Source organism: Convolutriloba macropyga, chromosome 2 (genome assembly GCF_964194025.1).
Source record: "Convolutriloba macropyga chromosome 2, txConMacr16.3, whole genome shotgun sequence".
Lineage (NCBI taxonomy): Eukaryota > Metazoa > Xenacoelomorpha > Acoela > Convolutidae > Convolutriloba > Convolutriloba macropyga.
Genome location: NC_134469.1, coordinates 68,951,090 through 68,964,671, shown reverse-complemented (window position 1 = coordinate 68,964,671; position 13,582 = coordinate 68,951,090). Strand labels below are relative to the sequence as shown.

General features: G+C 38.7%; 1 protein-coding gene across 4 annotated transcripts in view; it reads left to right on the top strand.

Moving 5' to 3' along the window:
• Nucleotides 1-13,582, top strand: part of LOC142334651 (uncharacterized) — a 148,532-nt gene that overhangs the window by 131,346 nt on the left and 3,604 nt on the right. For all 4 annotated transcript variants that reach the window (XM_075382856.1, XM_075382857.1, XM_075382859.1 and 1 more), the window contains 2 exons: nt 221-557; nt 5,814-6,357. In XM_075382856.1, the coding sequence (XP_075238971.1) occupies nt 221-557; nt 5,814-6,357 (881 nt within the window). The remainder of the gene's footprint in view (nt 1-220; nt 558-5,813; nt 6,358-13,582) is intronic.

Here is a 13,582-nt window from a genome sequence, read left to right as displayed (position 1 = left end):
TTTCACTTCTCATTTCTGCAGCAATATTAAGCAATAAACGGCTCAGAAAGTTACGGCCTTTTACTAAATTTATAGTTTTGAAACCTATTTCAGGATGCAATCAAGCTTGTCAATATTTTTTGGCCTGCTAGTAAACTAAACTGCTAAGGCATAAATTAACACTGATAAGAAAAAGTCAAGATTTGTAATAACCTGTAATTAAAAGTATCTTAAACTTTAGGATATCCATCATGGCGTTGGAACCCAAAGAGTGTTCGAAAGCGACCCAAATGTGCTGTTCCTGTCAGTTCACAGATTTGATCACGGCTCCTTTTTCCCGGGAACTGGTAATCCAGCGTCGGTGGGAACGTGCGAGGCACCTGGAGCGACTGTAAATGTCGGTTTCTCCTCTCATGAAGATGTTCCAATGGCTGACGAGGACTACATGGCAGCTTTCAGGGCTGTTGTGCTGCCCTTCTGCCAACACTTCAACCCTGACATGGTCATCGTATCAGCTGGCTTCGATGCTGCCAGAGGTCATGCTGGAAAGCTAGGAGGCTACATCATATCCCCAGAATGTGAGTGCAATCTGATATATTGCTCTGTAACGAAGCTAGAGCAACGTAGCAATTATCCGGGGGTGGTAGCTGACATCACTGTAATTGACATTTCTTGCATTGTTTGACTGAGTGGTATCGAAATTTCTCTCATTCAGAATTAGAGCAGCTGCAACTAATTGCATGCATTGTTCAGTGACAGTTAAGTGTGAAAACGAAAATCATTAACGCATGGAATGTGTTGTCATTATGGTTACAGGGAATGTGGTGTCGCGAAATGTGGTTTACTCGGTTTGATATTTCCACGAAGTACTTTGGAGGTATTTGTTCGTATTATGCGCTCTTTTATAAATGCTTTCAAGGTACCCCTGAAGAGATTCATCATTCTTTTCTTTTAATGTTTATTAATAGCCGCACAGCGATAGCTGGGGCTATTATTGGCCTTCTCTTGGTTTTTTTTTACAATTTAAAGAATTTGAATTGTATTGGGGCGCTGTCTTTTTTTAAGATCTGTTCACACATTTTTAATAGCCGCCCTCATCTTCTCAGCCGGCTATTATTGCGCTCGTATTTTTTTTTTTACTTCGTCAAACTTTTTTTCGCTTTACCATTTTGCCGCTTTTTCGACATTTTGCGTGAAATCTTTTTGACTTCTCTAGGCTAGTTTCTCTCTTCTCTCATTCTGCTAAAAGTGAATTTGAACATCAGTTGCTAAGCAAAGCAATTCAAAATGAACAGAGTCGGTATAAAAAATTGAAGTCAGAAATAGAAACGGGATAAACCCATAAAGCCCAATTTTAGATGCCCGCTATTTGAACGTCGTTCCTATAAGTCTTAGTTACCACCTCTAACGCTTATTGGTGTTGATAGTAGCCCCTGTAGCCTCTCTCTAAGAAACAGAAGTATGTTCAACTACGAAATGCCATCAAAATAAATCGGACTTAAAAAATATTTTTGTACAAAAATCTTTTTTTTTCAATATATTCTATTCGTTCAATCCCAATATTCTATTCGTTCATTCCCAATCATGCTTATTGGAATCAACGGCGGCTATTTTCCGGCAATCTGCCGGGTATGTTCATGATTTTTGAAGTCAAATTGGAGTAGTGATTTTGGTCACGCCGAAACAGGAAGTGGAGCGAAAAAGCGAGTGGTTTTGCGGCGTGAAATTTTTTTGCTCCAAATTTAAAATAAAGTGAGAAAACGATGTTTGTACAAAAATTCGCTTTCTCGCTAGTGGTTTTTTGTTCACATGCGGCAATTTCACTTTGTTTACTGTGTTTTAGATTTTTACATCGGATTTTTTTGTGGAAATGGTTTTCCCATTTCACTCAAAGTCCGTTCTGTGTCTAGTTTTGAAGTTAAGTCAATGTAAATTCTTTGAACTGAACGTCAGGAACTGTCCGACCTCAGGAAGCTGTAAGCTGAGCGAAGCTATGTTGCGGTGCTCTTGGTTTTTTACAATTCAAAGAATTTGATTTGTATTGGGGCGCTGCCTTTTTTTAAGATCTGTTCACACATTTTCATGATTTTTGAAGTCAAATTGGAGTGGTGATTTTGGTCGAATTTGTTTCGCTCTAATTTTAAAGCAGAGTGAGAAAACGGCGTTTGAACAAAAATTCGGTTTCTCGGTAGTGGTTTTTTGTTCACATGCGGCAATTTCACTTTGAATTTTACTGTTTTGTCGATTTTTTGGATCGTTTTTTTTTCTAAATGATTATCCCAATCCATTCATCATTCTTTCTAGGCTTAGTTTTTTTGTTTGAACCAAATTTCATTTCTTGGTAGTGGTTTTTTATTCACATGTGGCATTTTGACATTGATTTTCTGTTTTTTATCTGATTTTTTTTACAATTGGTTTTCCCAATTAAGTCTTGTAGGTCTAATGTTTTGTTTAGTCAATGAAAATTCTTTGAATTGTGCTTCAGGACTTGTCATGTTTTTTAATTCGCTTTATCTTTTGATCACGTTTTTCGTTTTACATGAGTCACGATTTTCACGTTTGACTTCTGACTTCTGAATTAGAATATCTAAGTCTTTTTGAATTAGAATATCAAAGTTCATTAGAGCGATTGCTAGCTGATATTAGTATTAAGCTTAATACCGATCAGTTTAGAAGCCGAAGTAAGTATAGGTTTAGAATCTAACTGAAACCGCACACTGAATTAGAACATTTTTTGAAACTTTAGAAAAAATTTTTCAGTTTCTATCTCTTCTCTTTTCTTTTTCTGTTTAATCCCGATATGCGTCTAGCGCGTAAACGGCGGCTATTTGCCGGCAATCTATCGGCTATGTTTCTTTCATAAAACATAGTGCAATGTAGTCCAGTTAAAATTTACCTAAAGAGGTTGTGCTAATTTATCACACTTTGTTGATCGGATAGCCGTTTCGAAATGTTTTTAACTGGCTTGAATTGAAATTATTTAACCAAAAAGTTGGTGCAGGAATTTGGGATTCGAAGAGCAGTCGTTTGAAATGACTGAAATGATCAGTGCTCGAGGATTTGAAAAGCAGGCGAATGTGAGTGACCTCTTTGGAGCTACAAATTCATCCAAAAAAGACCCGGCATCCAAATGAACCCCAATTCCTAAAAGTTCAAACAGTAGAATCAAGAGCCCTTCACCTGCAGTAAGAAGTCTGGGCTCTATTGACGAAGAATCCGACGTTGTGATTCCCACTCCAAAGACCACAGCAAGGTTTTTGCAAGAGGGAATGCTAAAGGACGAAAATGGTTTCACCCTTCCGAAAACCAAATGATATCAATGAATCCCGGCATCCTTCGGGAAGAAATCAACAAGGATATGAACGCAGGGCAGCTGAACCCGAGATCACGAAGGAATATATCAAAATGGACCACATGCGGGAATCTGTGGTTACTGAAGAAGAACTGAAGAAGAAGAAGGTTACTGAGGTGCGAAGAACAATCAGAGAGGACCCAAGGTCATCAAGAGTCCGTCAATGTCCTATGGCTGCTCCTAAGCAGTTGACAGAAGAGTTCATACTTTTTCCATTTTTTCCTTTCCCCTTAAAAGACCTACAGGAATAAAAACAGCTGTCTTTTCCACGCCCCCTTTTTGTTCAGCTAACGTGAAGAATTTTATTTATTGGCATGAATAACTATCTTTTGGGTAATAGTAGAGCTTAACTTTTTAAATAATATTGCCGAGCTGACATTACTATAGGCAAATAACGGTTCCTGTTTCTAACGTCAGTAAAATTTCGAGTCGGTATCTGATTCAGAAAAGAGTATTTTCGAACTCTTTTATAGATTTCTCTCATGAACGGAAACGACCGAAGTGATAGGAGAGCAATAGGCATTCTAGGTGAAGCAGAATCGTATAAGTTGTCCAATCAAAATCAAACTAATCAAAAGCGAAGTGCGAAACTCCAGAGCACTTCGCTTAAATCAGTGACTGGTCAGCACGATTTGGAGAGGGTTGCTGAATCGAATGACGTTGTCGAACTAATAAACGGGCGGCAGGTTGAAGTCAACGAGAAATTGAATCTTCACAAGGCGTTTGTAGATCGAAGTAGGAAATGTAGTGAGACCATGGAAAAGGGTCTTGAAGCACTGATGGAACTGGGTAAAGAATACAATTCCAATTTGAACAATTCCAGTAGTGAAGCCCAGAATGCGATGCTAAAGTTACTTCAGGATCTGGCTGACTCATTCGAATGTTCATTGAATTAGAACAATGAAATGCAATATAATGGGGTGGTTTCTTAAATTTGTGCTGTTATTTGTTATTGATTGAATGAACACATCCCCCCCCCTCCTCTCGCCACTAAAAAAAGCGGACTTTTTTTATTCCACCAGCTTAGAGGGTGCAAACTATTTGCAACGTCTAAGTGCCCTTCATATGGTTATTACTAATTAATTGCTATGAAATGATGCATTTTACCTGCCCCCGTGGAATAATGTAAGGTGGGAGCAAATCGTTTTCTGTTGGGGCAATTAATTGCGCGGGGGATAAAGTGAGCTCAGTTTGGTGTTAATTGATTGGTTGAATCGTTATTAATAGCCGCACAGCGATAGTTGTGGCTATTATTAATAGCCGCAGAGCGATAGCTGGGTCTATTATCGGCCTTCTCTTGGTTTTTTACAATTCAAAGAATTTGAATTGTATTGGGGCGCTGTCTTTTTTTTAAGATCTGTTCACACATTTTTATGATTTTTGAAGTCAAATTGGAGTGGTGATTTTGGTCACGCCAAAACAGGAAATGGAGCGAAAAAGCGAGTAGTTTTGCGCGTGATATTGTTTCGCTCTTATTTTAAAGTAGAGTGAGAAACGGTGTTTGAACAAAAATTCGCTTTCTTGCTAGTGGTTTTTTGTTCACATGCGGCAATTTCACTTTGATTTTTACTGTTTTTCGTTTTTTTGCCTCTGATTTTTTTGGAAATGGTTTTCCCATTTCACTCCTAGCCCGTTCTAGGTCTAGTTTTTTGTTTAGTCAATGAAAATTCTTTGAATTGTACGTAGGACTTGTCTTGTCCTGCTATGTTTTTTTTTTATTTCGTCGTCGCGATTTTTGTTACGACCATATGACGTTACAACCACTTCAAATCTGCTTTTAATTGCTCTCAAACGAAGTTTGTAGCAATTATATTAGTCCTCTCGGTCTTTTTAATGCGATTTCTTTGCTTGACCGATTTTTCGTCTGACGCTTTTGACTTTTCGTCCTCAAAAACGGGATAAACAGGTAGCGCCCAGCGGGCATTAAGTGCTCTTAGAGCCTTTCAGCTCTGTTTAACAGCTCAAACTTTTTGGAGACTCTCAAACGACCGCTCACCGGTCGTTTGAGAGCAATTCGCCCGACGTTAGTCGGTTATGTTTGTTCATTCGTTCATGCAGTTTCAACTGAAGTGCTTGTGTGAGGTCATTTTTCGCTCTTAGTGGAGCGAGTTTTTGTGTTCATTCGCGTGATCAAAATATTGGTCACACTTGACTTACCTCACTCTCAAAAATGACTTCCTCACTTTGAATTTGACTTTTATTTACTTCAATTCAATGAGATAAGGTCAAATGGGTGTGTGTCACGTTAAAGGAAGGTTATTTGAGAGCAGCTAATAGAGGCAGCAAAAATTTATATATTTTTAATCAAAACATAACAGATCAGCCTTCAATGAAGAGACGAATTTCTTTGGCCTGTCTTTTTTAATGTTTTTTTGAGACTGCAGATCTACGAAGCTATTGCGGCTATTTTCTGGTAATCTGCCAGCTATGTTACAATGTTTATAAAGCTTCGTTAATTGATGTGGCCGAGTTGTGTATTCAGGCTTTGGGTGGATGACCAAGCAAGTTTTGAACCTGGCGGGAGGCAAAGTGCTGCTGTGCTTGGAGGATGGTTTTGACCTGAAGTCACTCACTGATAGCATAGTGTCCTGTATGTACCAACTCATACGTGCACCCTCTGAACACGAGGCATCTGTAGTCCCAGGAGGAGGTGCAACTTCTCCGCTCTCCGGTGACCACCACCTGCAGCCCTCTGCATCCTCCTCCTTCATGCAGAGATTGATGCATCCTCCGCTTGTGAAAAAGACAAGCCTGGATGCTCTGCCATCACCTGAGGCCATTCAGTCCATAGAGGCCACTTTAGCCGCACACGAGGCTTTCTGGCCACCCGAGCTAGTCAAGTTTGCCCGGAATCAACTCCATATCAGCCAATCACAAGCCGACTCTCTTAGCCAATCACAATCTGCTAATGCTGCTGCTACCGTTACTGCACCCACCATCACAACCAACGCAGACACATCTGCTGCTGCCAACAAGGTCGACACCACAACCACCACCTTTTCAACCGTAGCAGTAAAACAAGATAGGTAAACACTGCGATGCGTTCAACATTAACCTCTTAGTGACTTACTAATTGCTCTCAAGCAAAGTAGCAATTATATTAGTCATTTTGGTCTTTTTTGTTGCTGCGAAGCTGTAAGCTGAGCGGAGCTATATTGCGGTGGTCTTGGTTTTTTACAATTCAAAGAATAAGAATTGTGTTGGGGCGCTGTCTTTTTTTTAAGATCTGTTCACACATTTGCATGATTTTTGAAGTCAAATTGGAGTAGTGATTTTGTCAAGCTGAAACAGGAAAGGGAGCGAAAAAACGAGTGGTTTTTCGGCGTGAATTTTTTAAACTCTAATTTTAAAGTAGAGAGAAAACGGTGTTTGAACAAAAATTCGCTTTCTCGCTAGTGGTTTTTTGTTCAAATACAGCATTTTGACAATGATTTTCAGTTTTTTTAAAATTTTTCTGATCTGATTTTTTTTGGAAATGGTTTTCCTTATTCACTCATTGTCCGTTCTAAGTCTAGTTTTTGTTTAGTCAATGAAAGTGCTTTGAATTTTACCTCAGGACTTGTCGTGCTTTGTTTTTAATTGCTCTCCAATGAAGTTTATAGCGATTAAGTTAGTCTTCTAGATGTTTTTCATGCAATTTTTTGCTTGACCGATTTTTCGTCTGACCCCTTTGACTTTTCGTCCTCACGAACGGGATGAACAGGTAGCGCCCAGCGAGTGTTAAGTGCTCTTAGAGCTTTTCAGCTCAAACTTTTTTGGAGACTCATACATGTATGGCGTGACGAGTGGTTCTTAGACGTTGAAGACACCCGACTGCTGACCCCTCCCTGCCGCGCTTACCCCCACCCGCTGTTGCCCCACCCCCATCAGCTCACAGGGTGCAACCCCCAGCCTCAACAGCCCATGAATCTCTGTGATTTGAGAACAGTTTACTGTATAGTTTCTAGATGTAATGGAATGTGTTTCAAGATTTTAACATAACAATTTTTAGCATTTTTCTAAACTTGCATTTTCAGTTTTTTGAAAATTTTTTTTCATTATTCAGGTTTTTACTGTCCCAGGGGCCAGAACAGGGTTTAATAATAAGGGTTTAATATCCTGAAGGGTTTAAGAGATAAGGGTTTAAGGGTTTAATAATAAGTTCCTGAAAAAATTTTTAATGGCCATGGAATAGTTTTCAAATTTTTTGTATCAGAAGTTTTAGCAGTTTTTTTAAAGTTTTTGCCGTTTTTAGGCCTCTCCAGCCTCCAGAGCCCAGGAATCTCCTCTGGAGTTCGACAATAGGTTTTTGTATAGTTTCTAGATGTAATGGGATATTTTTCAAGATTTTAACATCACGAGTTTTAGCGTTTTTTTTATCAAAACTTACCATTTTTTCTTTTTTCATTTCGTGATTCAGTTTCTTTCAGCCTCAGAGTTCAGAAAACCTCCGTTAGAGTTTGATAATAATTTCCTGAAATTATTTTGTCGTTTTCCATGTTTCGCCAGCCTCAAGAGCCAAGTAGCCTCCTCTAGGTTTTGATCATTTGTTACTGCATAATTTCTGGATATAATTGAATATCTTTCATGATTTTAATATCACGAGTTTAAGCAATTTTTTTAAAAGTTTTTTCAATTTTTTTTGCAATTTTTTCTTTTTTGACCGTTTCTTCGATTTTGTCCGGCACCAGTGGCCCAGGGACGTCTTCCAAGGTTTGATAATAGCTGCTTTATAGCTTCTAGAGTTATTGGAATGGGTATAAAATTTTTAATGACTCCAGTTTTAGCAATTTTTTGATATTATTCAAAATTTTTTTTTCAAATTTTCATTTTTTTACCATGCTCCAGGTTTATGGACCCTAATGAACAATTGAAACTATTTACGGCTTGAGCTAGGGATACTGTATAATCTCATGAGACAATGATTGGTTTTGAAGATTTTATCTTGAATTTTAGCAAGATTTTAACAATCATTAGTGATCAACCAAACTTTTTGGGTCTTGCAGATGGGTTACTTGAGAGAACTTCAGAGACAAAAAAAGGGGGTTCAAACGTTTTTTCAGTGCGCAATCTGGAAATTTTGTTAAATTTTGCACATATTATTATTTCATTTAATTACTAACAACGCTAGAAAACAAATGTTGCAGCGTCTAATAGTATCGTGGAAAATATTCCTAGCTCTCTCTCTCTCTCTCTGACGTTTGGGGTTTCTTTCTATCTCTTTCTCTAGAATGTTTTATCTTTTTCTCTACTCTTATCATTTTTCTGCTGTTAAGTGGCGTGATATCATCTATTATCGTAATTAACGCTGAATTATAGTAGAAATGTTTTATCATAAATGACTTAACCAGCACTTTTTAGGAAATCATTGTTATATGCTCCCATGCGGTTTATAGCATATTTATTAATCCCTTTTATTTTTTATGCAATTTTCTGCTTGATCGATTTTTTTTCTCTGACCCATTTGAATTTTCGTCCTCAGAAAAACGGGATTGAGAGATAGCGCCTAAGAGGCATTACGTTCTCATAGAGCCTTTTAGCTCACTAGTCTCTAAGTATGCGATTCACAGAAACTGATTTGGAGACCTAATTTTATGGTGTGAAGGGCGGTTCTTAGAAATTGATCCCACACCCCCACCCACAACCCCCAAATCACTCCATCCCAGTCCACTGTTGCAACCCTCGCTGTGCTCACCTCATGCCCCTTCAATTAAGCTAAAGCTAGCCCCAGGAAACCGTGACTACCTACTCAGGAAGCCAACTGCTCGCCGGTTGTTTGAGAGCAATTTTCTCGACGTTAGTTGGTTGTTTTTGTTTCGTCGTTTGGCCTTTTTCGTTTTACATTCGTTCACACAGCAAAGCTGAAGTAATTTTTCTGAATGACTTCTTCTGAGTAACGACGTTTGTGCCCGTGACGTCACTTCTCAATCTCTCTCTAGCAAAGATTTTAAGATCATTTTTGTTATTAGATTTTGATCATACGTGACTTACCTCACTAAAATGACTTTTGTACTTCAAAATTTAAATTTAATTTGAATTAGTTTAATGTCAAAGGAGCTCATATGTGCAGTAAAGTTCTCTAACGAAGAGTTTCTGCGGAATGAGTATTAACAAGCTTTATTAATTTATCGCTTAATATTTTAAGCTAGCTTTTTGAGAGGCGTGGATTTTTTTTCAATTTAGATCTGCATCTGTTTCTTATTCTTTTATACGGCAAGCAAGTCTTCTGTCGCAGCTATTCCGGCTATGTGCCGACTTTGTTTTTCCGATTTTTCGCTTGACCGATTGTTCTGACCCATTTGACTTTTGCGTCCTCAACAACGGGATAAACAAGTAGCGCCCAGCGGGCATTAACTGCTCTTAGAGCCTTTCCGCTCACTAGTCTGAAAGTATGCGATTCACAGAAACTGTTTTGGAGACTGATAATTGTATTTTGAAGGGCGGTTCTCAGAGGTTGACTCCCCCCCCCCACACACACACACACAATCCCCTGCCCCGATGCCGATGCAACCCCTCCCCCCATTGCGCTCACCTCACACCTCTTCAATTAATCTAAAGCTAGCCTCACTATACCGTAGCTAGCTACTGACAAAGACAACCTCTCACCAGTCGTTTGAGAGCACGTCGCTCCGACGATAGTCGGTTATATTTGTTTTATACGAACCGAGGAGTTTTTGCCAAGCACAATTTATGGTGATCAACTAACGATTTTCGACTAATCCGATAGGAGTATTGCAGCTGTGTTTTTTGGGCTAATGATTTCGCCTACCTTTGTTTTGGGAGTGATTTTGATTGATATCTTTAATGCCGTTGATAAAACATGACGTAATAAAAGAATATGAATGGTACATTTTTAATTGCTCTTGCTTGAAGCAATTATTGTAAACTTGTTGGCGTTTTTTATGCAAAATGTTTGCTTGGCGTTTTGACTTTTCGGGTTACTTTTGCACCCTTGTATTTTTCGTTTTGCGTCATCTGAGTTTCTCTTGCATTCACGTGTCAACAGCTGAAATTAATGTATTTTTTTACTTTAAACTTTATTTGTAGTTATAATGATATAAAACCTCTAACGACGACATTTAAACCCCCCATAGGGAATTTAGCTGCTAGGCCCTCCGCCACCCCCCCCCCCCGAATGAAGCAGGCTGTAAGATGATTGGAACACCGCTTGTCATTCGAAAGCAATTCTTCGGACTTCAGGCTGTTGTTTTAAACTGCAAAACTGTATGCTAGCTTTGGCCATATTGCAGTAATCTTGGTTCTCTTTCTTTCTTTCTGCTGTTAAGTGGCGTGATATCATCCATTATCTTGATTAACGCTGAATTATACTAAAAGTGTTTTATCATAAATGACTTGAACAGCATTTTTTAGTAAATCATTGTTAATTGCTCCCGTGCAGTTTATAGCATATTTATTAATCCTCTTTTTTATGCAATTTTCTGCATAAAAATCGATTTTTTTGGCTCGATTTTTTTTTGTGCAAGATCGATTTTTTTGTCTGACCCATTTCAGTTTTTGTCCTCAGAAAAACGGGATTAAGAGATAGCCCCCAAGTGACATTACGTTCTCATAGAGCCTTTTAGCTTGCTAAGCATGCGATTCACAGAAACCTTTTTGGAGACTCAAATTTATTGTGTGAAGGGCGGTTCTTAGAAATTGTTCCCACACCCCCACCCACCGCCCCCAAATCAGTCCATCCCAGACCACTGTTGCACCCCCAGCTTCGGTGCATCCCCCGCTGTGCTCGCCTCATGCCCCTCAATTAAGCTAAAGCTAGCCTCAGGAAACCCTGGCTAACTATTTAGGAAGCCAACTGCTCGCCGGTTGTTTGAGAGCAATTCGCGCGACGTTAGTTGGTTATGTTTCTTTTTGTTTCGTCGTTTGGCCCTTTTTCGTTTTACATTTTCGTGTACACAGCAAAACTTAAAAAGTAAATTTTTCTGAATGACTTCTTATGACGAAGACGTTTGCGCGCGTGACGTCATTTCTCAATCTCTCTCTAGCAAAGATTTTAAGATCATTTTTTAATTATATTTTGATCATACGTGACTTACCTCACTAAAATGACTTTTGCACTTCAAAACTAACGAAGAGTTTCTGCGGAATGAGTTTTAACAAGCTTTATTAATTTATCGCTTAATATTTTAAGCTAGCTTTTTGAGATGCGTCGATTTTTTTTCCAATTTAGATCTGTGTCTGTTTCTAACTGTTATATGGCAGGCAAGTCTATTCTTTCGCAGCTATTCCGGCAATATGCCAGCTATGTTGCGATTTTTTGCTTCACCGATTTTTCTTCAAACCCATTTGACTTTGCGTCCTCAACAACGGGATAAACAGGTAGCGCCCAGCGGGCATTAACTGCTCTTAGAGCCTTTCCGCTCACTAGTCTCAAAGTATGCGATTCACAGAAACTGTTTTGGAGACTCATAATTGTATTTTGAAGGGCGGTTCTCAGAGGTTGACCCCCCCCCCCCCCCCCACACACACACACACACAAACAATCCCCTGCCCCGATGCCGATGCAACCCCTCACACCAGTGCGCTCACCTCACACCCCTTCAATTAAGCTGAAGCTAGCCTCACTAAACCGTAGCTAGCTACTGACAAAGACCAACCTCTCGCAGGTTGTTTGAGAGCACTTCGCGCCGACGTTAGTCGGTTATGTTTGTTTTATACGAACCGAGGAGTTTTACCAACCACAAACTATGGTGGTTAACTAACTATTTTCGACTAATCGGATAGGAGTATTGCAGCTGTGTTTTTTGCGGTATCGATTTCACCTACCTTTGTTTTGGGAGTGATTTTGATTGATATCTTTAATGCCGTTGATAAAACATGACGTAGTAAAAGGATATGAATGGTACATTTTTAATTGCTCTTGCTTGAAGCAATTATTGTAAACTTGTTGGCCTTTTTTATGCCAAATGTTTGCTTGACCGTTTTGACTTTTCGAGTTACTTTTGCGCCCTTGTATTTTTCGTTTTGCGTCATCTGAGTTTCTCTTGCATTCACATGTCAACAGCTGAAATTAATGTATTTTTTTACTTTAAATTTTATTTGTAGTTATAATGATATATATATATATATATATATATATATATATATTATATATATATATATATATATATATATATTATATATATATATATATATAATAACCTCTAACGACGACATTTGAAACCCCCCCATAGGGAATTTAGCTGCTAGCCCTTCGCCCCCTCCCCGATAGGCGGTTGTTTCAGGCGGATGTTTTAAACTGCAAAGCTGTATGCTAGCTGTGGCCGTACTGCAGTAATCTTGGTTTGTTAGCAATTCAGAACAATTGAGTTTTATTGGGACGCTATCTTTTTTACGAGTATAAGTGAAACGCCTTATTTGGTCGATAAGTTTTAGTGGATCTGAAAAATGAAATTCGGCACGTGAAAAGAGTGTTTAGGTCAGGTTCCTGAACAACATTTAAGAGCAGAGAAAGGAGATTGGTTTCTGTGCGCATTATATTTTGAGAGGTAGTGAGAAAAGTAGGTGGCAAAAACAAATTTTGGAAGCGAGAGAAATTTGTTTGTTCACGTTAGGCTTTTATAAGCCATTTTTTGTTCAGCTCAGTTCTTGTGCCAAATTCCTTCTAATAGACTAAACTATAGATTTTCAAGGAGTTTTGCAGGCGTATTGGGTTAGTTGTTCACCAATTGGGTTAGTTAGCGGGAGTTAGGTAATAAATTTAACTGTTTTTGGCTATTGATTTCTTTGTCGCGTTTTTATCGCTTTCTGGCCAATGTTTTGTTTTTTGCCTCCATGAGGGATCAGCTACTGAGATCCAAATTCACGGTGCAAAACTATTCGCAAACCAGTCGTGCCTCAGTTTTTTGTGCCATGTTTTCAAATTTATAATAGCCGACCTCAGTTTATAATAGCCGGCTATTAAAGCGGTTCTATTTTTTTTAAATTGATCTCGGAAGAAATTTAAAGCAATTATTGTAAACGTGTGTGTCTTTTTAATAGCCGCACAGCGATAGCTGGGGCTATTTTTGGCCTTCTCTTGATTTTTTACAATTCAAAGAATTTGAATTGTATTGGGGCGCTGTCTTTTTTTTTAAGATCTGTTCACACCACATTTTCATGATTTTTGAAGTCAAATTGGAGTAGTGATTTTGGTCACGCCGAAACAGGAAGTGGAGCGAAAAAGCGAGTGGTTTTGCGGCGTGAAATTTTTTCGCTCTAAATTTCAAGTAGAGTGAGAAAACGGGGTTTGAACAAAATTTTGCTTTCTCGCTA